Source organism: Scyliorhinus torazame, chromosome 6, assembly GCF_047496885.1.
Source record: "Scyliorhinus torazame isolate Kashiwa2021f chromosome 6, sScyTor2.1, whole genome shotgun sequence".
In the NCBI taxonomy this organism is placed as follows: Eukaryota; Metazoa; Chordata; class Chondrichthyes; order Carcharhiniformes; family Scyliorhinidae; genus Scyliorhinus; species Scyliorhinus torazame.
Genome location: NC_092712.1, coordinates 281,920,520 through 281,948,441, shown reverse-complemented (window position 1 = coordinate 281,948,441; position 27,922 = coordinate 281,920,520). Strand labels below are relative to the sequence as shown.

Below are 27,922 nucleotides of genomic sequence, written 5' to 3'. Positions count from 1 at the left end.
GTCACGGCCAAGAGGCGGGGGTCGAGGCCGTGGTCACGTGCCGAAGCTGCCAGCTTATCCGCGCGCGCCATAATTGTCGCGCTTGCGTGGTCGCGGTGAAGTTTTGTAACATCTGCTTCTTATTCTGACCTCCAGCCCATTCCACAATGGCGTCGTTACAGCGACTGTTTCCGTCTTGGTCAACACTGGAACGAGCTCTGCTGCAGGGGCTGGGCCTTCAGCAACGTTTAGGTGAGAATGTGAGGGCAGTAACAGCAGAGTAAGGAAAGTGACGAATGTGTTTATCCAGGAACCCCATCATTTACCCCTGGGTTCCTTGGCTGGCTATCTGTCTAACAGTTATTATCCATGGTATCAGGACTGTGTTCATTGGCCTCTGATATCTGTTGTAATGGTGGTGCTGCTGTTTATTTTTTAAATTCTGAATGGCATTCACTTGTAAATGGCAGATGAGGAGTTTGATATTATGTATGGTTTTCCGTTTTCCCAACATTACTCTCAATCTGGTTCTTTGGGTCGTGCATATTGCTTTTGATGTTTAAAAACTCCAACATTCACAATACTCCCATTCAACTTTTTATGATAACCTTTATTGTCACAAGTAAGCTTACATTAACACTGCAATGAAGTTACTGTGAAATGCCTCTAATCACCACATTTTGTTTGGGTACGCAGAGAGAGAATTCAGAATGTCCAAATTACCTAATAGCACGTCTTTCTGGAGTTGTGGGAGGAAACCGGAGCACCCGGAGAAAACCCACGCAGACACGGGGCAAATGTGCAGACTCCGCAATGACGGTGACCCAAGCCAAGAATTGAACCTGGGACCCTGGTGCTGTGAAGCCATAGTGCTAACCACTGTGCTGAAGGACAGTTTATGAAGTTTTCTGTTGTCATCTCTGACCCTGGAAAGAGTATGGAAGCTGAGGACATTGACCATCCATGTGTGAGCTATACATGGCTTCAGTAGCACAAGTCTGTCCAATTTGCAATTAATAATAATTATTATCTTTATTGTCACAAGTAGGCTCACATTAACACTGCAATGAAATTACTGTGAAAAGCCTCTAGTCGCCACATTCTGGCTAACCACTGTGCTACCATGCTGCCAATTATGGAACTCATCAGACAGAAGTTTTGCAGTTCATAAAAATAAGTCATTTGAAATCAAAATGTCTATTTGGATTAAGTCACTCCACGAAACATGAATGCATTAAATTTATAGCTTAACTAGTTAGCACTTGATATAGCTATAGATTACCATTGAGTGATAATTCTAAACTTAATTTGTTGAATAAAGCACAGTAATGATGGCAAGGAAGGTGATGTATGTCCTTATATTATGTGTGCTGGTGGACACCACTGTGATCCACAGCAACAGCAGCTTGAGAAACTTTGGCTCAGAGTTGATGAACTGGAGTCTGAGCTTTGGATGCTGTGATGCATCAAGAGAGGGGAAAGTTGCTTGGGCGCTTTGTTCCGACTTTGAGTAACGCCCCTTAGGCTAGGTATTTTTAATTTGATCAGTGGTGTTGGATAGGATGGTGTGACTGTGAGTGAGGCAGGTATGGGGATCCACAGGTAGCACTGGAGAGCATCGGGCCTTTCAATTTTCTGACCAGTTTGATGCTCTTGTAGCTTGTGTGAACGAGAGCAAGGATTGCAAAAAGAATGAGCATGGATGATTTGATTTATTGTCACGTGTACTGAGGTACAGTGAAAAGTATTGTTCTGTGTACAGTCCAAACAGATCATTCCATATGTGAAACATATGACATAAATACACAATGTAAATACACTGACATCGGGTGAAGCTTAAGGAGTGTGGTACTACTCAGCAGAGAAGATGTGTAGAGCGTTCAGTCCATAAGAGGATCATTCCGGAATCTGGTAACAGCGGGGAACAAGCTGTTTTTGAACCTGTTGGTGCATGTTCTGAGACTTTTGTGTCTCCTGTTCGATGGAAGATGACCACGGTACTGTGGTGAAGAGTTGGAGTTGTGGAGTTAAATGGGATGTAAGTACAGTTGGAAATAGTATAGTCAGGAGGTTAGATGCAGTTCTCTACATCAGTTATCTGCCCAGTGCCAGAGTTGAGGACATCTCCTTGGAACTGGAGAGGAGTGGGAGGGGAAGGATTCAGTGGCGTGGTCCATGTGGATACCAGTTACATCGGTAGGGCTAAGAAAGAGGTTCCAGTTGGGGAGTATGAGCAGCTGGAGCTATATTAAAAAGTAATATCGGGATTTCTACCTGAGCCATGAGTAAATTGGTATAGGGTAAATAAGATTCAAGAGCTGAATGCATGGCTCTAAGATAAATGTGGGAGAAATGGGTTTCAATTCATGGGGCACTGGCACCAGTACTGGTGTTATAAGACTTCTTACCAGTACTGGGGAAAGAGGAAGTTGGGACAATCTTCACCTGAATAATGCTGGAACAATGGTCTGGTGAATCAAATAACTAGAGCTGGAGAGTGGACTTTAAAATAAATAGCCAGGGAACAGATTTGAGAGGGGAGATATGGAAAGTGAAACGGAACAGAATGTATAAACATCAGCGAATATCAGAATAGGCAAAAACGGTAAAAAGACAGAATTAAAAGCTCCTTATCCGAACAAGATGGATGAATTGATAGCACAAATAAATATAAATGAGTATGATAAGTTGGCCATTACGGGGGGTGGTTGCAAGGTGACTAAGGCTGGATACGGAATATTATAATCGCTTATTGTCACAAGTAGGCTTCAATTAAGTTACTGTGAAAAGCCCCTAGTCACCACATTTCAGCGCCTGTTTGGGAAGGCTGGTACAGGAATTGAACCCGCACTGCTTGGTCTTGTTCTGCACTACAAGCCAGCTGTTTAGCCCACTGTGCTGTATTCAACATTTCAGAAAGACTGGAGGAAAGAAAAAGGAGGTGGAGTGCATCTGTTTGAAAGGATGCAACCAGTGCAATAGTGACAAATGGTCTTGGTTCAGAAAACTTAAGATGTAGAATCAGTTTGGGTGGAGATAAATAGCAAAGGAAAGAAGTCACTGGTAGGCATACTTTATAGGCCATCTAACAGCAGCTCACGATAGGACGGAGTACACATCAAGAAATATTTTTTTTTCCTTTTAAAAGTTTAATTTAGAGTAACCAATTCATTTTCTCCAATTAAGGGGCAATTTAGTGTGGCCAATCCACCTACCCTGCACAACTTTGGGCTGTGGGGGTGTCACCCACGCAGACACGGGGAGAATGTGCAAACTCCACACGGACAGTGAACGAGCCGGGATCGAACCTGGGACCTCGGCGCCGTGAGGCAGCAATGCTAACCACTGTACCACCGTGCTGCCTAACATCAAGAAATAATAGAGGGTTTGCAAGAAAGGTACTGCAATAATCGTGTGACTTTAATCTTCATGTTGATTGGACAGATCAAATTTGCAAAGGTAGCCCGTAGGGTATATTCAGGACAGTTTCTTAGAATAAAGCATTCTGCAACATACCAGACTGCTTTGGACCTGGTAATGTGTCATGAGGCGCGATTAATTAAAGACCTCATAGTAAAAGATCCTCTGTGCACGATTGATCATAATGTGATAAAATTTCACCGTTTGAAAGTGAGGATTGTGGGTCCATAATTAGAGTTTGATATTTAAATTAAAACGAATATGAGGGCGTGAAGGCAGTTAACTAGTGTGGACTGGGTGAATAGGTTAAAATATAAGACTGGAGAAGCCTTAGTAGGAAACCAAGTTGTGAAGATACAGAGAGATGTAGGTAGGTGAAGTGAGAGGAAAACAATTGGTAGATGAGATGGAGCATTCTATGGAAAAACGTGAACTTGCACGCGCTTGGGAATAATAGAAAAGCAGAATATTATCTAAATAGAGAGAGACTGCAGAATGCTGCAGTACAGAGGATCTGGGTATCCTGTACAATACATAAATCACAAAGTCAGCGTGCAGGTACAGCAAATAACTAGGGAGGCAAATAGAATGTTGGCCCTTCTTGCAAGGGGGTTATAAAAGTAGGGAAGTCTTGATATTGGTGAGACCAGGCCTAGAGCACTGTGCGCATTTTTGGTCATGTTGCTTCAGGAGGGATACACTTCCATTGGGAGCAGTTCAGAGAATGTTTCCTGAGACTAGGATTAAAAAAAGATTGAGTAGGTAGGGCCTTTACTCACATCGGATTTAGAAGAATGCGAGGTGATTTTATTGAAATGTACATGATTGAGGGGATTTGGCAGGTAGATGCTGAAACTCTGCCTTAGTAATCCAGAGGCCCGGTCTAATGTTGTGACACAAGGGTTCAACTCTCACCAAGGCAGCTGGTGGAATTTGAATTCAGTTAATAAATCTGGTATAATAAAGCTAGTCACAGTAATGATGACCATGACCACTATCATCGATTGTTGTAAAAACCTACCTGGCTCACTGATGTCCTTTAGGGAAGGAAATCTGCTGTCCTGACCCGATCTGGCTTGGGAAGGAAATCTGCTGTCCTGACCCGATCTGGCTTATGACGCCAGACCCACAGAAAAATGATTGATGGCCTTGCAAGCCACTTGGTTCAAGGCAATTCAAGGTGCACAAAAGTACTGGCTTCACCAGTGGTGCCACATCACATGAGAGAATGAAGGAAAGAAAATTGCAGTTCATGAATTGTGCTTATCGCTGTGCCACCGAGAGTGACTGCCCTGTAACTTTTCAGGAAAGGTGAGCGGGAAACCAGGGGATTATAAACTGGTTACCTTAATATCTCACTGGTAAATTACCACAGTGTGTAATCAAAGATGAACACCTTTTAGATTGTCAAGTGATCAGAGAGCCAACAGCAGGGTAGGTCACTTTTGATGAATCTGTTTGAAGCTTTTGAAAATGTGATTGAAGTAGTGGACAATTGAATGTCTCTGGCTGTTATTCATATTCTGTTCTAGAAGGCATTTGATAAAGGCTAAAACTCATGAGTTGAGAACAAGTTATTGATCAGGTGAGGAACTTAGCTGAGAAACAGGAGATAGAGACTTGAGGATAATGGACAGATACTATAATTATAGGTTGTGACTAGTGGTGACCATTGGAATTTCTGATGGGGCTCCAGTTACTTATCCTATTAATGCTTTGAGAAGGTGGTGGTGAGCCATCTTCTTGAACTGCCACAGTTCCTGTGGAAAAGGTAGACCTGTAGTGCTGTTAGGAAGAGGGCTCCAGGCCTTTAACCCAATGACAGTGAGGGAATTGCAGTTATATTTGGTTTGTGACTTGGAGGGGAGTTTCGAGTTGGGGTGGTCACCATATATCTGTTACCCTTGCCCTTCAAGGTGGAAGAGGTCACTGGTTTAGAAGAAGCTGTCCAAGGACCTGGGCAAGTTGCTGCAGTGCATCTTGCAGATGGTACACACTAATGCAACCGTGCATCAGTGATGGTGGGAGTCAATGTTTAGGGTGGTGGGTGAGGTGCCAAATAAGTAGCCACTTTCATCTGGATATTATCACCCTTCTCAAGTGTTGTTGGAGGTATGTTTATTTAGGCAAGTGGAGAATGTTCCATTACATTTCTGACTGGTGCCTTGTTGATGGCAGACAGGCTTTGGCGAAGCAGGAGATGAGTTACTTATGGCAGGATTGTGTGGCACAGTTGTTACTTCCACTTACCCGCCCAAGCCTGTATATTGTCCAGGCCTTGGAGATGTGGGAAGGGAACGCTTCAATATCTCGAGTATTACAAATAGAACTGAATGCTGTACCGTCACCATGAATCATCTCCATTCCTGGGAAGGCTATTGATGTAGCAGCTGATGATGGTTAGGTCGAGGACACTGCCCTGAAGAACCCCTGCAGTGCTACCCAGTGGGGCTGAGCTGATTGGCCTCCAACATCTGTAAGCGTTTTCCTTTTGTGCTTGGGTATGACTCCAGCCAAAAAAGAGTTCCCCCTGGTACTAGAGCACGTTCCCTTTGCTGTATACTATGGCGTTCCTGATGCCACAGGGATTGAATCAAATTGTCTTGAGAACTCGCCCAACCTTTTCACATCCTTCTCACAGCTTACTTTCCTGCCTAATTTTGTCATTCGCAAGTTTGGATGTGTGACATTTAGTTACCTCATCTAAGTCATCAATACAGATTGTAAATAGCACAGGTTTTAAATAGCTGAAGCCCAAGGATTGATTCTTTTGGTACCCCGCCAGTTACAGTCTGCCAAACAAAATCACCTGTTTGTTCCTACTCTGTCCATTAACCAATCTCAATTCCGGTTAATAAGTTGCCCCCAATCCTATAATCCTAATTTTGCGTAATCGCCTTTTGACACCTTTTTTGGAAATTCAAATATATTGCACCCACTGGTTCCCCTTCTCCTTCAATCAGTCATAGGCTTATTATTTATGTAGACTGGCAGCTTTTATTTGATCTTGGGTTTTACTCTTGAGGAGAGACCAGGCTGTCCAAGGTCTGGAAAAAACCAACAGAGGTGGTTAAATTATGACACAAGCATTTGTTGCAAGATAACTATAATAAAAAGAGAAAATGCTAGAAATACTCAGCCTGTCAGACTGGATCTGTAGCGAGAGATGAGCAGAGCTTATGATCTTGCATCAGAACTGAAAATAGTTCGCGATGTAATGGGTTTTAAGCAAATAAATGGGAAAGTCCGTCATAGGCTGGGAAGCAGGAGTGATTAAATGGCAAAAGGGATGAAGCTGCGCAAGGCAAAAAGAGGATAGTGGTAGAACAAATAAAAGAAAGAGGAAAATCCCAACAGCAAAACTGCGATGAGCACTCGCTGTCCAAAGAAATTGAAACACTATTAATGAAGGGGCCGTTGTCAGAACAAATGCAATGGAGTAACACGGCCAATGGAGAATAATCCTTAACAGGAATTGTGTTTGGAGGCTATATAGTCAAGGTAGTTTGAGGAGTTGATAGGCTTTTACTAGATATCAGTAAGCAATCTCGTCTCCGCATAGGAGATGGAGAAGCCAAGAAAAGGAAGGAAAATATCAGCAATGAATCATGTGGAGGTGAAGGAGGAGTGGGAATTGGAAACAAAGTTGATGAAATTTTTAAAACTCTAGCCCAGTCCCTAACACGAACCCGCCTCCCAGCCATTGACTCGGTCTACACCTCCTGCTGCCTTGGGAAAGCGGCTAGCATAATCAACTACCCCTCCCACCCGGCTTGCTCACTCTTCCATCGGGCAGGAGATACAAAAGTCTGAGAACACACACTAACAGGTTCAAAAACAGCTTCTTCCCCGCTATTACCAGAATCCTGAATGACCCTCTTATGGACTGAACTGATCTCATCACGCACCCTCTCGACTGTGTAGTTCTACACTCTATGCTTCACCTGATGCCTGTGTATGTCCTATGTATGGAACGATCTGTCTGGACTGTACGCAGAACAATACTTTTCACTGTACCTCTGCACCCGTGACAAATCAAATCCAAGTCGGTGGCCTTGCCGAAGTCTTATTGAATCATTTTGATTGTTGACAAAAGTTACTTGACAAGTAATACCATTCAGTTAAGTGATTGAATGTTCGCTCCATCCCATCCAGCTATTAGTGGTTGCCAACATTACCAGGACATCCCATGTGAAACACTGACTCCTGCTTACAAGTAAGGTACTGCCCTAGTCCTTGGCCATGAAAGGTAGATGGATACTCTGCTGCCAACCTTTCATTACAGTGAATAATGTAGCATTGTACAATCATTCTGAAACTGTTTGGAGCATAATAAATTGTCAGAAAGATCAGCAACCTTAAACATTCAGCATTCTTTTCTTTCTCTCTATCTCTGCAAATGCTGCCCGAGTGTTTTCGGCATTTTCTGTTTTTAGTTCAGAGTTCCAGTTTCTGCAGAATTTTACTTTCTTGTTACCATAAGTTCCCTCCTTGGTTAGAACCATAGAATTCCTACAGAGCAGAAGGAGGCCATTCGGCCCATCGAGTCTGCACCAATCCTCTGAAAGAGCACCCTACTGAGGTCCACTCCCCCGCCCTATCCCCTTAGCCCACCTAACCTGCACATCTTTCAAATGTGGGTGGAAATCGGAGCACCCAGAGGAAACCCACGTAGACATTGGGAGAAAGTACAGACTGCGCACCATCACCCAAGGCTGGAATTGAATCTGGGTCCCTGGTGCAGTGAGGCAGCAGTGCTAACCACTGTGCCACCCTGCTGCCTTTTTTTTCTTGGAATACACTTGATACTCTGGTTTAAACTTTTAAAAGTTCTTTATTTAATCTGCTCCTTACCTACGTTGGTGCAGCATTAGTTGGCGAAAGTGGGAGGGGAAGCAGAGGTGAAACTGTTCATTTCTTGGAAGGTATATCAATATCATTGCTCTTCTAGTTCAATGTGAATGTGATTGCAGTAAGCTGTTTGCAATTTTAGGGGGAGCCCAAGAGTGGCCTGCCCATCTTCACCCCAGTTGAGGCCCTTAAGTTGCCAATTGTTGCCCATTTAATGCTGCTTCCTGCCTCCCTGCAATTTGTCAGCCAGTGGGAGATGTTCGGTGATGGGAGGAAGCCTGGCAGATCACCCTGCCCGGGGTGCCATCATCACCTGCCCACTATCCCAATCAATCCCCGCCCTCCCCTCCAACCCCAGGTGCGCTGTCAGCCTTTTCGCCTCACCTTGCCATCGTGACCTTTCACCCCTCCTTCCTCAACTCCTAGGCATACCACTCCCATTCCCACCATGAGACCTTGCACCTACCTGGTCCTGTGGGCTCTGGGACTTTAGACTACTAGGACTGCGCGTAGTCCTAGCAGTGACCACCGCTACAGAGCAGCTGGCCAATCAAACGGCATGTCTTTCTCCCAGCCAAAAAGCAGAAATCCTGCCTCCTCTCACACAGTGTTAAATAGCTGCAGGAAGCCTCGGTTGGTGGGAATGCATTCCTCACCAAATCTTGGGGTGGTGGGATGGGAACCCCGGCTGTCTGGAAAAATCCTGCACAAGGATTATATAATAAATGAAAATCGCTTATTGTCACAAGTAGGTTTCAAATGAAGTTACTGTGAAAAGCCCCTAGTCACCACATTCTGGCGCCTGTTCGGGGAGGCTGGTACGGGAATAATAATAATCTTTACTGTCACAAGTAGGCTTACATTAACACTGCAATGAAGTTACTGTGACAATTCCCTAGTCGTCACATTCTGGTGCCTGTTTGGGTACACAGGGAGAATTCAAAATGTCCAATTCACCTAACAGCACGTTTTTTGGGATTTATGGGAGGAAACCGGAGCACCCGGAATAAACCCACGCAGACAGTGGGAGAACGTGCAGACTCCGACAGACAGTGACCCAAACCAGGAATCGAACCCGAGACCCTGGGGCTGTGAAGCAACAGTGCTCCCCGCTGTGCTACCGTGGTTGAGAGAATGATGTGCAACTTGTAGTTTAACCTGGCTACAGGGGCCAGAGTCTGGACATTAGATGCATCCAGTTAGAAGCTACTTTAAGCTGGCAATAAATAAGAGCAAAAACATCTGGGTGTTTAAGTAGTCTTGCTCTGTTTTAAAATAGAGAAGAATCTTCTTTAGTTGACTATTTTTACTCTCTCGTCCCTCTGACGTAATTGGCACGTACAATTTTAACTTTTGGAATTTATTTCTGTAACTTTCTGCATAAGAGCCACCAGATTTAGATCCACTAGAGCAAGACAATTTGCGAATGAATCCTATCACTCAAATTCTAAGAGCAAACAGTGTTTTCTTTTAAACACGTGATGGAGAAAGGTGGGAGTTGGTGCCCTTTCACCTCTGGAATCGGATCTAGTCCAGCCAGTTCAGATTAAATTCTCCTCTATTTGCTGGATGTAAGGTTCCTATTGAAATGTTATTCATAGTATCATAGAATTCCTACAGTGCAGAAGGAGAACTTTCGGCCCATCCCCGTGTCTGCATGGGTTTCCTTCCACAGTCCCAAAGGTGTGCAGACTTGAGTGCGTTGGCCATGCTCAGTGTGGGGAGTTACGGGGATAGGGCGAGGCAGTGGGCCATGGTAGGATGCTCTTTTGGAGGGTCGGTGCAAAAGTGATGGGCCAAATAGCCCCTTCTGCACTGTAGGGGTTCTGTAGGATCAATGGCTGGATTTGCCTCAAGTTTTAGATCCAGGTAACCTTAGAGCGAGAACAGTTTGAAGCCTTTTGGGAATAATGAACAGTGTAAGACATTAGTAACAAAAACCAAATCATTGACCAATACTCTTGTGTACATGTGTTTTTTTTTTAGTTTGACTGGACCACTTGTTTTAGCACTGCTACCCTCCTGAGGAGGGTACTTACAGTGGTCTTCATGTCCCTGCCAGCCTATTTGCCTAAATTCAAACTGGAACCATGAGGTGCGTGATCTCCGTGCTAGATGCCGACATTGCCATCACGGAACTGAAATTGACTTGTCATGGTAAAAAGTTTCAAGAAGCATAGTCTTGAAATAAGAGCTCATTGAAATAGCAGCAGGGCTGTGACTTTTCCCATTGTTTGGCCTCACTCGCACTGTGTCCTTCATTTTTAGTTGGAGGTCGATACAAGTGGCACGTGCTGGAAATTGTAACATTTGAAGGATTTAGATGGCCAGCTTGAAGAAGATGCTCATGGGTCAAATAGCTAGATTGTTACTTTTAAATTTGTAGGTTCACAGCAGAATTAAACTCGTGTGAGAATGCTATTAGGTGCCATCTGTGTGCTTTTGTTTGAAATTTTGTTCAGTGTTTAGATTCTCATGTGCTATCCCAGGAGTTGCTTATTTAGCTACATCCGGAATACCATACTCCATAACCCACTGTTGGAAGATGTGTGAGAATTGCCCATGGCGACTTTCAAATTATTCCCCTTCTTGTATCCCACTTGACACCTGGATATGGTGACCAGATCGAGAATCGAATATCAGCATCTTGACTGCCATTCTTCCAGCAACCTTCAATTCATTGTGAGGCATTTTAAAATTCTTCAGCAAGGTACTAAGCTAAAGAATGACACAGTCACAAACATAGGAACGGGGGATACCAAAGATGTGCAGGTTAGGTGGATTGGCCATACTAAATTGCTCCTGTGTGTCCAGGGATGCACAGGTTAGGTTACAGGGCTCTTTCGAGTACTTTAGGGTGCTCTTTCGGAGGCTTGTAGCAGACTCGATGGGCCGAATGGCCTCCTACTGCACTGTAAGGATTCCATGATGCGAGTCCATAGTCTGTTGGAGAGGAAGGAATGGGGGGTACTATTTACAGTTCATGAATTGGCAAATACAAGCAATTTGTTGCGCATAATGCAATGCTGCTGCTGGAACAGGCCAGCTGTTCCTAGGATTAAGCTGTAGTGCAGTGCTCCACACCAGCAGCAGAGGTCAGCATAGTCACACTGTTCTATGTAACAATTCTCAAGTGCTTGTATGAACCCACGTCTGTACATTATATAGGAACCAGGATTGTGGTCAGGGAGACTACTGTTTGGGAGGAGCTGGGGTATATTTTTGCAGTTGGCATGCTAGGAAGGCACTGCAACAAAGTCATTATTTTAATGTTATACCCTGTTCATTTATAGAATCTAGTTGGTTACATACTGACAATTTATTGAATTCAAGGCCCCTTGCATATTTGTTATGAGATATAGTTGGACAGAAAGATCTACAGGCAGACACCAGTTCATATTCACAACAGATTCCCACCTCTGTTGCTTCTGCCCTTTCCTTCACAGCTAGTGTCACAGTGGGCCATCTCCTTTGTCCCTGATGTTGCGGTTTGCATTATCCCCTCCACCTCTTCAAAACATTGTTCAAGCTGCTTTTCTTTATTCTTTACCCCATCTTCCCATGTCATTTTACAGAAACTTCTCTTTCCCCCCCCCCTCCCCCTAAGGTCTCAATAGCAGTGTGATTAACACATCATCCATTTTTAGTGTTGTTTGAGGGATAAGTATCGAAATGGCATTGCTCTTTGTCGAATATTAACATAATATGTCCATCTGAGGTGACAGTGCAGCACTCCCTCCGTATAGCACTGCAGTGTCAGCATGGAGTTTGAACTCTCGTCTCCGAGGAAGACTCAAACCCACGAGATAGATATACCCAATTGAAAGAGCAGCCCCTGAAAGACTCTAGGGGCTGGATTCTCCAATTTGGAGGCTCCGATTTGGAGGCTATGTCCCCATGCGTAGGAACGGTGGCGTTTTATGCCAGGAAAACTGGTGCAAAACAGCTACCGATTCCCCATTTTGCTGGGGGCTAGCAGGAAGGCAGCGTTGAGCACCCAGCTCTAGCCGGCTCCACACCAGCAGCAGAGGTCAGCATAGTCACACTGTGCTATGCAACAATTCTCAAGTGCTTGTATAAACCCACGTCTATGTACAATATGCAGGAACCAGGATTGTGATCAGGGAGACTACTGTTTTGGGAGTAGTCCATGGCCGCGCATGCGCATGGCGGTAGACTGCAATGTCGCGGCGCGCTACATGACGGATGCCGCTCATGGACCCCAGCCTGCAAAATAGCCTTTCTCTCCCCCCCCCCCCTCCCCTTTCGGCCGGCTCACGCGCCCCGGATCGCCCCAATACAGTGCCCCCAGCCCTGAATAATGTCCCCCCTGCCCGCGGATCAGCCCTCCCCGACTGGCGGCGGCGCTGGACTGAGTCCGCAGCCACCACGCTGAGTTCCCGACGGGTGAGATCATAAGAGACCCACGCCGTCGGGAACTCAGCCGATCAGGGGCGGAGCATTGGGGGGTGGGCCTCAGGCAATATCCTGAGGCCGTGCGGCTTACTCAGAGTACTCTGCTTTGGAGGGGGCGGAGCATCGCGAAAACGGCACCGCCCCTGATTCTGTCGGGAATTTGGATTCTCCGGCCTGTTGCCGAACATGATTTCAGCCCCCAACCTTCCTTTCAAACCCCTTTTGGAAATCCGGCGTTCCTCTGTCTCATTAAAAACTCACCCATGGGTTTTTAACGGCAATTAATAACCGTTTAATGGTCACCATTAAACAAGCTTTTAATTCCAGATTTATTAAGTGCACTTAAATTCCAACAGCTGCCTTGGTAGGTTTTGAGTCAGTGTTCCCAGAGCATTAGCTGTCTGGGCCTCTGGATTATTAGTTTTGTGATATTACCACTACCCCCATCACCTTCCCTTTGCAACTGGTTTCTCCACTAATCACTTGAATTTAGTTTTAAAAGTAAAAGTAAGTTTGCCACTGTTGTTTAATTCGAGGCTGATAGTGAGATTCCCTTTTTGGAGTATTTCTTAATCTGTCCTGTCCACTGAAAGCATATCCATGGTCTTCCAACAATTTCTGATATACTGCGTCCAGTCAAGGCCGAGAATGTTTGAACCACTTTTGAAGCCCAGTGCTTGATTCTAGAAGCACAAGCAGAAAAAATTTCTGTTCTTCTCTTGTAGCTGTTAGCAATCATGTGTGTGGTATATCAAACACTGATTTTACAGTAAGACAGGCCCCCACTGGGGAATCATGCGAACTGTGCAGACACTAGAATCCCCCCCCCCCCCCCCCCGAACTGGTGCCTGTTGCTTGTGTTTGATTGATTGATATTTATTGTCACATGTACCGAAGTACAGGGAAAAGTATTTCTTTGCGGCCAAGGGAATGTACACAGTACGTACATAGTAGACAAAAGAATAATCGGCAGAGAACATTGACAAATGGTACATCAACAAATGGTGATTGGTTACAGTGCGAAAAAGAGCAGCATAGGGTGTCGTGAACAGTGTTCTTACAGGGAACAGATCAGTCCGAGGGAGAGTCGTTGAGTCTGGTAGCTGTGGGGAAGAAGCTGTTCCTGTGTCTGGATGTGCGGGTCTTCAGACTTCTGTACCTTCTGCCTGATGGAAGGGTCTGGAAGAAGGCAAAGCCCTGGGTGTGAGGGGTCACTGACAATGCTGTCTGTCATTCTGAGACAATTCTGTACCAGAGCTCTTGCTATTCAAGGCATAGCCATGTTGTGAAACCACTATTTTGACAGCTGGCTGAACAGTGCTTGAAATTGGAATGTTCAAAGAGTTTTGGGGAAGTTTGTGTCCTCTTCTAAGTGAAGCCAGTACTTTCATGTGAGTATTTGTATTCTGGTGTAAATCACAGATATTGATCATTGGAATAATTAATGATTGGTGGAGTGGGGTGGTTAAGAAAAATAAACAGTAATGGGTGCTTCAAAACAGGGAGAGGATAGTCGACTGTCCTTGCCGTTTGTTTTGATTTGTGACCAAGTGTCAGATGTTTTAGTGGTGATTGCAGCTGTTAAATCTGTTGTCGTTTCCTGATTTGTTGCTGTTTTTAAGACTTGTTTTCAGCCTTCTGTGTATATTTTCAGAGTATACGTAACATCGCCCTTAGTTTTCTCTTTATTGTATTTACATGGGAGATTTTTTAATCTCTTGTAAATCGGTGTTATGTATTTCCTTTCACTTTTAACATTGTCACTGATCTCCATCTTTTTGTAACATTTATTGCTGCAGGGTGGCACTGCCAGGCTGGCAGGGGCACTGCCAGGGTTCTCAGGTGCCAAGTTGGCACTGCCTGGGGTTGGGGCCTTGTCAGGTGGAGGAGAGGTGAGGGTATGTTTCTGGGGGCCTTCCTCAGGTTGTAGGAGAGAGGTATCGAAAACAGGGAGGAGGTTGGGGCAGCCAGATAAAATTCCGGCCCGACCTACGAGGAGCCTTTCTTGCTTGGCTCGCCAGCAGGAAATTACTAAGTGCGGCCTTTGCGGAGAGAAATACCCCGAAGCCAAAAGAAACAGCAAAGTGTCATTAAATAACGGGCTGTTTCTTGACACTGCAGCCGCTAAACGTGCCCAAAACCGGTTAAGTCGAGCCCAGAGTACTTCTTCACTGCTATGAATGTGCTGGAATTGGTTATGGTTCTAAAATGATCTAAAGTGTCTGATGGTTGAAACATCTAATTTCAACAAGAAGTTTCTTTATGACTTAACTGTTTTTCTATTTTCAGAATTGGTATCTTGTATCAAAGATTTTCAGATATTTTAGTCCTGATATATTATACGTCAAGTATCCATTCCTGGCCCCCTCCCAATTCTCATCCACATGTTGAGGATTGGTCAGAGCTTCCAGGTCTATTCAATAGCCAAAAATGGAGGGTCTGTGTTCTTGTTGTCTCGTGGATCCCTGATGTTGATAATAATCCACACTTTCAGCTTGGAAAGGTGAGGGCTGGGATTCTCCAAAATCCCGGCTAAATGTTGACGCCGGTGTAAACACCGGAGTGTTTCACGCCGGCGTCAATTTGCCTCTTGGCCCAGCGATTCAGTGGCCCACAGGGGGCCAGCATGGCGCTGAAGTGCTTCACGCAGCTCCGACGTCGATACGTGACCCTGCACTGCCGGTGCAGGTCTGCGTATGCGCGCGGCGGCCGTTTCTGCACCAGCGCATGTGCATGATGACCGTTTCCGCGCATGCGCGTGATGGCCATTTCCACGCCAGCGCATGCTTGTGGTGGTGATTTACGTGCCGGCACAGCGCAACGTGGTGTAGCGACACAGCGGGCCCGCGCGAAAGAATGTAGGGTTTCTCCCAGATCGCGCGCGCCTGCCAATCGTTAGTAGCCCATGCTATGTACAGCACAGGAATATGCCCTTCAGCCCTCCAAAGGGTGGGACTTTCTGCAGCACAATGGCTTTTTTTGCGGCAGCATAGGCATCCCGTTATTGGACGGTGAAGGGACCTTCTTGTCCACCGCTGTTTGTGGGGTTTCCAGGGCACCTATGGCTGAGGCTCGCCGTTGGTGGGACTGGACTATCCCGCCGGTGGGAATGGCCAGAAAATCCTGCCCATAATGTCGGATGACTGATGTTGCAACTTTCAATGGAGCGCAAGCAGCAGTTACCCAACATATGAATTTTCCAATGGATGTTCAGACATGATGCAAGATCAGCTTAATGCTCTGCAAATTCAGTCTTCTGCCATTATGGCTGTGGATTATAGGATGCAAAAAAAGATGTTACGGCAGTCCAGCAATCAATCCTCTAATAGATTACTAGAATTACTGAAACATGACCTTGGGGAGTGGTAGTGGTGCCTTGGAACACAAACCTTTTATTCTCTCTCAGGAAGACAGCAGTCATATTTCCATCCCTGGTGTAAGGACAAACTTTGCTGTTGCTCTGTCAGTCGTCCTACTCTGACTTCTACTGCCTGTTGTGTCCTGTGTTGTGACGGTGGCAATGATGTACACAGAACATATAGTTGTTCAACTGGAAAGATTATTTATAATTAATACGTGGAAAGATAACTAACAAACTATAATACAGATGATGGCTACTAAATGAATTCAGTGAATTCTCCTGGAGCTACTCGAAGTGCGCCCATCCCCTTGTATGTCTTACTATCAACTGGCGGGTGTCTCGAGTCACGTGATCGAGCTCTATCTCTACCAGCTGGTTGGTGGTCACATTGCTAACTATACACAGAACTGTGCACAGGTATATCACCACACTGCCAATGGTGAGAAGGTACACTCCACAGCCAGGCCTTCTAGGCCCAGAGCTACTCCAGGTTCTTCTCCAAGACCTTCTTCAGTCTCCTCCACAGAATGTTAGCAGCCTCCACCAGCCATGCTCGAGGAGAATAATCTGCTGAACCATATCAATGTTTTTAGTGCTAGTTTCATATGGCAGGAAAGCAACAATGGTTTCCCATTCAGGCCACTGGTTACAATAACAGTCAGTGTTATAACCCACATGAGGCCTACAAGACAGACCAATTAACCTCCTGTGAGCCTCATGGAATACAAGCTTCATCAGGCCACTGGTTAAAATAACAGTCAGTGTTATAACCCGTATGAGACCTACAGGAAGGACCAATTAGTCTTCCCGTGAGCATCATAGAATACGAGCTTCCCCGCTGATGGGTGGGGGCCCATAAGTGGAGCAAAGACTCTCTCATAAAAGCCAGCCCAGATGGGAGGCGAGCATGAATAGTCCCGGCTGGGACCCGGAATGTACTGTGTTCTTAGTTTACTTTGTGATAAAATAAGCTTCTTTACACCCCTCGTTTTGGACTCTTTTGGCGACGAGGGTAAAAATGGAGCTACAGTTGGCATTGCTAACTGTTGGAAGAATGGTCAGCTCCTATTATACTACCAGAATAAGGTTTGCACTGATTTCAAAATGCCACTCTTTGGGAGACTGGATGTGTTTGATGCAAGCGTGGAAGATTAGATGCAATGCGCAGATCGTTTGCGCTACTTTTTCAGAGCTAATGCTATAAGTGCTGATGAGCGACAGACAGTACTTTTGACTGCCTGTGGAGCCCCCACCTTGTGCGTAATAAAAAGCCTCACGTATCCCGCAGCACCGGACTCCAAGACCTTTGATGAGCTGGTAGAACTATTAGTGAACCATTACGACCCAGCATGGCTGAGAGGGCCCCAGGGGAGTCTGTTACTGAGTTCTTAACAAGACAAAAATTCATGTCGTTCTTGAAGCGCTGCCAAAATATTTTCGGGCTAGCCCAATCCCTATGCATTACTGGCGAAGATTGATGCCGACTAGAGGGCCTGTGGATCATTTGGCCAGTAAAATTCGCCGATTGGGCAGCACTGGTAGTCCCCGTCCTTAAACCTTACAAAACTATTCGACAATTTGGGCAGCACGGTAGCACAGTGGTTAGCACTATCACATCACAGCTCCAGGGTCCCAGGTTCGATTCCCGGCTTGGGTCACTGTCTGTGCGGAGTCTGCACGTACTCCCCATGTCTGCGTGGGTTTCCTCCGGGTGCTATGGTTTCCTCCCGCAGTCCAAAGATGTGCAGGTTAGGTGGATTGGCCACGATAAATTGCCCTTCGTGTCCAAAAAAGGTTAGATGGGGTTACAGGGATCGGGTGGAGATGTGGGGCTTTGGTGGGGTGCTCTTTCCGAGAGCCGGTGCAGACTCGATGGGCCGAATGGCCTCCTACGCTGTAAATTCTATGATTCTACTTTCTTCTTGTTTTTCTTTCTTCTATGTTTTAGTTTCAATTACTTTACAATAATTACTCCGACTCCTCTGTTCCTAATGGCTTGTTTGTCTCCTGCTCCTGCGAAAGATTTCTGTAGTCCGCTCCAGTTCAACGTGCTTTGCAGACAATGGATAACTGCTGAAGCACAACAAGATACCACATGCCAGGCAGAGGAAAAACAGGCTAATGCTAATCTGTTTTGGTATGGCTGGTAGAAGGTTAAATATCGTCGATGATGTAGGGAGAACCTCTTTGCTCTTTGCGCAGCATCCTAAGACCTTTTAATGGCTGTCACGAGGGGACATAATTTTAAGGTGATTGGAGGAAGGTATAGGGGAGATGTCAGAGGTAGCTTCTTTACACAGAGAGTGGTGGGTGCATGGAATGCACTGCCAGCGGAGGTGGTGGAGTCAAGAGTCATTCGGGACATTTAAGCGACTCTTGGACAGGCACATGGACAGCTGTAAATTGAAGGGGTGTAGGTTAGTTTGATCTTCGATTTGGGATAAGTGGTCGGCACAACATCGTGGGCCGAAGGTCCTGTACTGTTCTATGTTCTATGTAACCCAGCTGAACAGACAGTTGGGGCTTTGGTTGAATATCTCAACCCAAAAGATGGCAACTCTGGCATTGCAACTCTCCCCTGCAGTGCCATCCCAACTTAAATACCCCAATCCTGGGCTGGCATTTAAATCTACAATGCAAGAGAAAATGTTGGAAAATCTCAGCAGGTCTGGCAGCAGCTGTAGGGAGAGAAAAGAGCTAACGATGACTCTTTGTAATCGGACTCGAACCAGTAGCTATTTTCTCTCCCTACAGATGCTGCCAGACCTGCTGAGATTTTCCAGCATTTTCTCTTTCGTTTCAGATTCCAGCATCCGCAGTAATTTGCTTTTATTTAAATCTCCAATCCTGGCTGTGAGGCGAGAATGCTACTGACTGGACCAAGACTGACATTTGACCTGTAGCATCTTTGACATAGGGAAACACCACAAGACCCTCGCATAAAATTTAAATGCCGCCCTGCGAGTCAAGTCCACGGCACGGGCCGCCCTGCCGAGCCAGCGGCCACGGGCCGCCCTGCCGAGCCAGCGGCCACGGGCCGCCCTGCCGAGCCAGCGGCCACGGGCCGCCCTGCCGAGCCAGCGGCCACGGGCCGCCCTGCCGAGCCAGCGGCCACGGGCTGCCCTGCCGAGCCCATGGGGTTTTGCATTTCCGATCACTTGCTTTCACTAAGATATCATTCAGTGTCAAAATTTTGCTTTGATTTTCTCCTTTCATCCATTCCCCACTTCCCTCAATCCCCACAGTCAATGCAACCATAAAATCACCAAACCCTGAAATGCTCTATCTGTGAAGAGCACCGGGTTTCATCACCAGTGTGGCTCTAGGCTAGAAAGTAATCCTAGTCATGCTGTTGATCCAATGAATCAATCCACTCGTGCAGCCTCTGTAAATGGTTTTGTTGTGCACGGCGGATGGGGCTGCTTTTTAATCTGAGGGAGGGACATTCTTTTCACTTCCAAGTTCCCTTCTGTTGCATGATTTGAAATTAAATTCAAACGGTGTAACTGTGTGAGGTGACGGCATTCACAATTTCATACACATTTGATGATGAATTTACCCTGCAGAGTATTGCAATTGTCAGGAGATTACCAATAAAATGATGAGCAAAGGGCGGCACGGTTGCTCATTGGTTAACACTGCTGCCCCACAGCGCCAAGGACCCGGGTTCAATTCCAGGCTTGGGTGACTGCCTGTGTGGAGTTTGCACATTCTCCCTGGGTCGCCACAGTCAAAGATATGCAGGTTAGGTGTATTATCCATGGTAACAATTGACCCTTCGTGTCCAAAGATGTGCAGGTTATGGGGGTTTGCAGGGAATTGGGCATATAGAATCATAGCATTTACCGTGTAGAAGGAGGCCATTCGGCCCATCGAGTCGGCACCGGCCCTTAGAGAGAGCACCCCACTTAAACCCATGCCTCCATCCTATCCCAGTAACCCCACCTAACCTTCGTTTTGGACACAATTGGGCAATTTTAGCACGGCCAATCCATGTGAAGGTCGGTGCAGACTGAGCTGAGTGGCGACCTCCTGCACTGTAGGGAATCTTATAAACATGTTGTCCTTCTGCCCCTTGCAAAATAATCTCGCTGAGGAGCTGAATCATTGTCCTTAACATGCACATTTGACTCGCTGACCTTTTAAAATAGGTGACTTTATCTGTGTCAGTCCTTAATTTACCCCAGTGGTCAAAGGCCTCTGTGGCCAAATGGGACTGGGGCCAGTCAATGCCGATTGCTGCATTATGCTGGTGGAAGTTTGTCATTGTTCTCCTGGCACAGGAAAGCAGAAGCGATAAACATGGTTAGTTTTTAAGCCTTGGAATAAAGGCGTTTGGGAGTTGTACATTGTACTGCTTCAGAACACCGGAAGGGCTATGGTGTTAATTGACTCAATTTTTCCTGACCCATTAAATCCCTGAAACACGTTTCCTGTATGTTTGATTCTTTTGTCACAATTCACATCCTCTGAAACTCTGCAGCTCCTTCGGTGTACTACTGCTTTAAATCTTAATAGAATCTTTATAAAATTCACACACTCCGTTGATCCATTTGATGTTGAGTGAAAAAGATAATTATAGGCTTCAGGAGGAAACTTTTAAGATTATCATGTTGATGAGTATCAACACGTGTTTCTGCTGTGACAGAATTAATGCTCGACCCACATTAAGTAAAGCAAGGAAAGTGAAATAAAAGCCTGCTCTATTCTATCACTTTCAATCAAAACTTGTATTTATATAGCCATACATGACTTCAGGATGTCCCAAAGTGCTTTATGGCCAATGGAATGCCAGTGCAGTTGATGCGGTAATGTAGTAAATATGGCAGTGAATTTGAGCAGGACAGAACCCCACAGCAGAAATGCATTAATGACTAGATAATGGGTTGGTTGAGGGCTAAATAACTCTCCACTTTCCTTCAAAACCATGACATGGGATCTTTCACATCCATTCACCTCTGTTTAGCATCGAGATGAAGGATGGCAGTGCAGCACTCCTTCAGGATGGCACTGAAGTGTCAGTCTGAATTATGGACTCGAGTTTCTGGAGGGTGCCTTGAACCCACAACTTTCTGACTTTGAGATGACACATGAATCAGCGCACATAATAAAAGTGTGCGGTTGATAATCAAATACCTCCTGCTGTGATTTCTGCAGCATAAAGATTGAAGACGCCAGAGTTGTTTTCAAGATAGTGAGGGAGTTTTATTTTTTGTGAGCTGGGCACATTGATTCAGCTTTGGGTGAACTGTTACTCAATGTGGCTGCTGTTCTTGGTCTCTGTCACTGGAGGGTCTCGGTGAGCTATAGAAAGAGGGGATTTCTCCAGCGGAAGGAACCGAGGGAGAGTACTGGAGCATTTCACTTTACTGAGCAGGTACTGCAGATATCGCAGCTACTTGTGTACTCTGATTGCTGCAATTGTGGTTACATTGCAGTAGATTGATTGTTCCTTTATTTGTACTTTACTGCATTATGTTGCTTCTGAGGATGTTTCTGTTTTTGAAAACCTATTGCTTTGTCTCTCTGTTTTTCTGTCTCAGAGAACTGGTTATCCTTTTAAATTTATTTTTCCTTTTTTGTGTTGCAAATGAATGACTTTTCCACTTTTATTACATCTGACACGTTTGGTTCAAGTACAGCAAACGACAATTTATATTTAATATTGCCTCTTTAGCACAGTAAATCCAGGAGCTTTATCAGAAAGAAATTGACTCCTGGCGGTGTAGATATGTTAGGTTTGGTGACCAAAGATCTGGTCAAAGAGATAGGTTTAAGGAGCCAAGGGAGGCAGAGCGGCGAGCGTGAGAATTCCAGAACTCAGTCTTGGTGCCTGGACTGATGAAGTCGCAGCTCTCAATGGCTGGCCAGAGGAAGCAATGCACAAGAGGCCGAAATTAGACGAACACCGATTTCGGGAGCGTAGACACGCTGGCGGTGAGCTGAGGCAGGGGCAAAGTTGGGCAACACTAGTGGGGCAAAAAAAGCAGTGATTACGTGGGCATTGTTCAGAAGCTCGTCTTTGGTCAAATATGAAGTGATAGTTACAAACAATCTGATTTAATCACGGGCTATTGCAAGGGAGATGGATGGACTTGGTGATCAGGGAATGGAGTTTGGAGAAGGGACTGAAGACCATGCTTTCAGTCTTCCTAATATTTAATTGGAGGAAATTTCTACTTCTGCAGTACTTGATTCTGAACGAGTAGCCTGATAACATAGCGGAAGAGTCAAGAAAGGTGATGGTGAAGTAAAGCTGGGTGGTGTGAAAAGTGACGCTGTGCATTGAATTGTGTTGCTGAGGGACGGCAGAGGAGATATTGGAGGATACCGAGGATGGACCTTGGAAACACCCGAGATAAAGGTGTGGAAGCAGGAAAAGGAGCCATTGCAAGTGATTCTACAATTAGATGGATCAGAATGGAATGTGAGAGCAGTCCCACCCACCTGGACAACAGTGGGAAAGTACTAGAGGAGGATGGTGTGGTAAACTATGTCAAAAGCTGCAGACAGGTCTGGAAGGACACTGGGGATGGTTTACCTTTGCCACGCATACATAGGATGTGATTTGTGACTTTGAGGATCATTTCTGTACTGAGGCAGAGGTGGAAACCTGAAGAAAGAAAACCATTAACAATATTGGCTAATGTGGGGGCCAGGTGGGTAAATTAGGTTGTCAACAGTTTAGTGGGGATAGGGTCAAGAGGACAGGAGGTTCCCCATATGTCTCCAAAACAGAATAGTATGCGCCAAAGTGACCTCTGAAGGCATTGCCTCCTGCATTTTCTTACTTCACAACAGTGACTACAATTTCAAAGAGCCATCCTGCAGTCATGAAAGGTTTTGTACAAATGCAAGTCCATCCAATTCTTCCCCCTAAACATGGAGCTTTTACTCTTCTGTTCAGTGAAACACAATTTGTTCACTTCTGTTTTTTTGCCCCTCAGCTCCCGCATTGGCGATACAAGCCCCAGTAGACTTCCCTCAGCCTGAAGCTGAATCCCGTGACAAAGACCAGAGTGACAGCCCAAGCTTCCTGGAAAGTATCTTCTGGATGGCAGCACCCAAAAAACGACGGACCATTGAGGTCAACCGCTGTCGGAGGAGGGACGTTAGGAAATTGGAAAAAGTTAAGGTATGTTGTATAGAGTAAGCTCAGTTGCAGTTACTATTTGTTTCTGGGGTGGAAGGTCAAGAATTGTTAGAAATTGTCTTAATATGTGTGGGTTTAAACTCTGTTAAATCCAATCCAGCAACAGCGGGAGACTGTTCTTCAACTGGAGGAGAATTGCAGCAGACTTGCATTCCTTCTTGGAGCGAATTATGGGAAGCAATTCTGTATCCCTTGCTATGCAGATCTATGCACGGTGAGGAATACGAGGAAATCCCACTATCGGGCCGCCATTATGAGCAAACGGCCTGATCGTGAAGTCCTGCAGCCCCCCCCCCTCCCAGAAAAGAGACCCCTATCTGAAAGCTAGAGAGCAGTCCAGACAAGGGCAGTGAAAAAGATTACAGCTGTAACAATTGTCTGGAGGCTCCATATGTCCATTCCTGGAAGGAGAACAGCTGTGACTGTGTTTCAACCCCTCGGATCCATTATGTGCGAGACATTAATTCCTTTCTAATACTGGGCTCTGACTGAAGGCTTCCACAACCAGCTGCAGCCTTGATTCATTCATCAACTTCATGGATGAGTGACTTTGAAATGTTAACCCCAATGTTTACAAACATCAACCACATCAAAGAGCGTTAAATGCATTGCGATCACACGGTTGAGTGGGAGGGTGGTCTGGTAGAGGAAGGGTGGGCAGGTAGTGCTTTGTGGGTGGTGGGGGTGGTCCTCTGATGGACTTTGGGGCTGCTCTCTTGGCCCACTGCGAGGTTCCCCACATCAGGCTCACGTTTGCTGACACCATCTGTAATCCCTGCCCACGTGATTCCTGGACCAGAGAATGGTGGGGGGCTGGAGAATAGGGTGCTCAGCCCACTAAATTGATGCAGATGTGACATTAGGACCAATTTGCATTTATTTACATCCTCTGTTGTGAACCTCCATCCCGGTGCCAGCGGGGGAGGGGGTTCGGAGCATCGCGTTTGGCACTGATCCCAATTTTATCCCCACTGATGGCCGATTCTCCGTCCCACGCTTCAGGCGACCCGGGACGGAGAAGCCAGCTTAGGGTGTCATCTTTCTTCTTTTACCAGCTCTTTCCATTTTCCCCACCGCAATCTCACAAAGATCCCTAAAACTGTAGGTGACATGTTTCCCGTCGCTGTAGATGTTCAGAATCAGTAGCACAGGAGGAGTCCATTCAGCCCATTGTGACTGGGCCAGCTTTTTAAAACAGCTATCCAATTCTCCCAGCCCCTTTTCCTTCCCAAAAACCCCTGCAGTTCTTTTATTTTCCTTTTTGAAAGTTATATTTGAATCTGATTCCACCACACTTTCAGGCACTGAATTCCAGACCAAAGCAGTTCTGCACAAAAACTAGAATTCTCCCCCAAGACTAGAAATTAGGTCAGCATTTAAAGGGTTTGAAAGAAGCATCTTCTCTCTGAATCATAGTGACAGATGATACAGTAGTTCGATGTGGGGTGTGCTCTCATCTATTCCTGTCCCACTGTTTGTCACTCGCTTCTTCACACTTGCAGCTCCTGTTCTCAGCTGGCAGCATGACCAACAGCCAGTCTGTATTAAAATAAAATTTCCCCCTCTCTGCTGAGAGTGACTGACTTTGATGGAACGTTATTTCGAAACATTGGACACAGGAGCAGGGGTAGGCTATTCGGCCCTATGAGCCTGCTCCACCACTCAATAGCATCATGGCTGATCTAATTGTGGTTTGAGCTCTACTTTCCTGTCTTCCACACCCTTCCCTTAACTTTGCTTGGTCTATCAAAAATCTGTCTAACTCAGACTGAATTAAATTCAATGACCCAGCCTCCACAGCTCACCGGGGGAGAGAATTCCACAGATTAACAACCCTCCGAGGGAAAAAAAAAGTTCTCCTAATCTCCATCTTAGTTTAAGAATAAGAGGTTGTCCTTCTGTGTCCCCTTGTTCTGTTCTCCCCATAAGAAAAGATCAGTGAGATGGGATGTCAGCAGTTCCACACATCTGGGCAACAGTGGTACATGGTATCCACTCTGTCAAGTCCCCTCGGGATTTTCTATATTTCAATAAGATCAGCCCTCATTCTTCTGAACTCCAATGGATATAGACTCAACCTGTTCAATGTTTCTTCATAAGATAAGCCCTACATCACAGGAATGAATCAAGTGAACCTTCTCTGAACAGCTTTTAATGCAATTATATCACTTTTGAACTGAGGAGACCAAAACCATACACAGTGCACCAGATTTAATCTCATCAAGGCCTTGTACAGCTGCAGTAAAACGTTCCTACTTTTATATTCCATTCTCTTTTCAATTGATGCCAGCATTTCACTTGCCTTCCTGATCGGTTATTGTATGAATCATAGAATCCCTGCAGTGAAGGAGGCCATTCGGCCCATCGAATCTGCACCGACCCTCTGAAATAGCACCCTATCTTGGCCGACCCCAACCCTGTAGCCCAACTACCCGCATATCTTTTGGACACCTAGGGGTAATTTATCATAGCCAATCCACCTAACCTACACATCTTTGGACTGTAGGTGGCACCCGGAGGAAACCCATGCAGACACTGGGAAAACATGAACTCCGCAAATCACCCAAGGCACAATAGTATGCTGCTTATCCATTCTTCCTGCCAAATGGACAAGTTCACATTGCCCCTCATTATACTCCATGTGCCCATTCGCCTAACCTTTGCATGGGGTTTGATCCTCTTCTTTTGGCTGTAAAATATCCGTGTGGGACTACATTTTGCATATACAATTTATAAAGATTTGTCGTTGAATGTATTGCCCTGCATGGCCCTCCGACCCAGTCAGCACATGAGCAATCTACTATCTGTCCGAGATCTAAGCATGATGAAGGTGATCTTCAAAACGATCATTTCCTTCCTTGTTATTGCAATTTCTTCTCATTTCAGAACAACATCGAGGTCTGTCAAGATTGCGGGAATTTGAAACTGAAGCACGTGCTGTGCGCCTTTTGCTACCAAAAGGTTGTACAAGAAACGGCCCTTGTACGAGCTCAAATTCAGGCACAGGAAGGAAGGCCCCTTAACACCCCTCCTATAGAAACTGTCATGCTTTACAAGGAAGAGAAGGCGACAGAGGCTGATGAGGGGAAGAGGATCATTGAAAGGAATCAAAAGCGCCCATCGTGGTTTACAGTAGACTCATAATGTGAACACTGCATAAAAGAGGAAGGTTGCGCTGATCTGGGACCTTTGCTTCTATAACATAGGCATAGTTTAAAATGTGCCACTGTAGCTGAAAACATAATTTGTGTGTTCTCTTTTTGGTGACCCAGCAAGTGTTTCAGGAATTCGATCTGATCTATAAGAGATGTACATTGTAATAAACACATTTTTACATAATGCCACGTGGGTGTTTTTTTTTTCCACTTGTGTTTTTATTTTTGACAAACCCAGAGGGAAACAGTGTTTTTTTCTCTATTTCTGTTCTGTATAGAAATTCAGAAGTAAGCATTTGAATTAAATTCAAGAAGTCTTTCTAAATTAAATTTTGCAGTAGACAGAATAAGATATCTTGAACTTTCTCCTTTACATTTTGTATTTTTCAATCCTGAATTGTTAAAAATTGTCTCTGTTTGGGTTTAATCTCCATTGAATCCTGCAACAGTGTCCACATTTATTTCTCCCCTGCCCCTCAAGCTGTTAGTGACATGTTTCACTTTGCTGTATATATACAGATGGCACAGGAGGAGGTCACTCAGCCGATTGTGCCTGGGCCGGCTATTTGAAACAGCTATCCAATTCGTCTCAGCCCCTGTTCTTTCCCCAACCCCTGCAGTTATTTTATTTCCCTTTTTGAAAGTTATATTTGAATCTGAACACCGTTCGGGCACTGAATTCCAGATTATAGCAGCTCTCTACATAAAGGTTAGAATTCTCCCCCAAGACGAGAAATTGAAGTCACCATTTAAAGGGTTGAAAGAAGTTAATGTGATTAATGAAACAAGATAATGCCCTTTTTGTATTTTGTATCATTGCTGGTAAGAGATGCCCAAGCTTCAATGAATCACTTCTTTCTGATATTTTGAGTTCAGTAGAGACTCTTTCTTTTGTTCTGTATCTCTATGAAAGGAAAGCAAAGCTCCTCTTTTCTATTTGAATCATTGTGATAGATGGTACAGTAGCTCACTGGGGCACGCTCTTACCTATTCTTGTCCCACTGTTGGACATTCACTCCTTCGCTCTTGTTCTCAGTTGGTACCATGACCAACAGCCAGCCTGTATGAAAATATAATCTCCCCCTCTCTGCAGAGTGTGACTGGCTCTAATGGAATGTTATGCATGAAGTTTGATCCTGCGATGGCTGACACAATAAGGCACTTTTAGTTTAACTTTCCTTTGCAGTTTATATTTCTCTACGCTACTGAGTAAGCTAATTATAAACTAATAAGTTCAAAACAATATTAAGTCATTAACAATTCTTGTCTCTCAACTCCTTCATGACGTCTCCCCGTCCTATCTTTCTAATTTCATCATACCGTATAACTCCTCTCTTCTGACACTCTTTCCCCCAAGCACTCCGGCATTGGCCTTCCTGTATCCCCTTATCCCATCATTGGTTGCAGACCTTGTGGATTGCCATCTCCACCCTAAACTTCTGCATATCGCCACCTAAACGCGTTCTTTAATTGAACCCTTGATTTAACAGTGCCCACCCCATACTCCATGATTCACCATCTACTTCTCTTGCACCTGTTGAAGTGGTCTTTACATTCTCAGGTTCTATATGAATCCATGTAGTTATT

The 27,922-nt window shown here is 45.3% G+C and overlaps 1 protein-coding gene across 1 annotated transcript; it reads left to right on the top strand.

Moving 5' to 3' along the window:
- Positions 1–55: 55 nt before the first annotated feature.
- Positions 56–26,519, top strand: mrpl32 (mitochondrial ribosomal protein L32). The gene is made up of 3 exons (XM_072509766.1): positions 56–231; positions 22,975–23,162; positions 26,067–26,519. Exons 1-3 carry the CDS (start codon positions 147–149, stop codon positions 26,322–26,324), a joined length of 531 nt encoding a protein of 176 aa, XP_072365867.1. The 5' UTR covers positions 56–146; the 3' UTR covers positions 26,325–26,519.
- Positions 26,520–27,922: the final 1,403 nt, after the last annotated feature.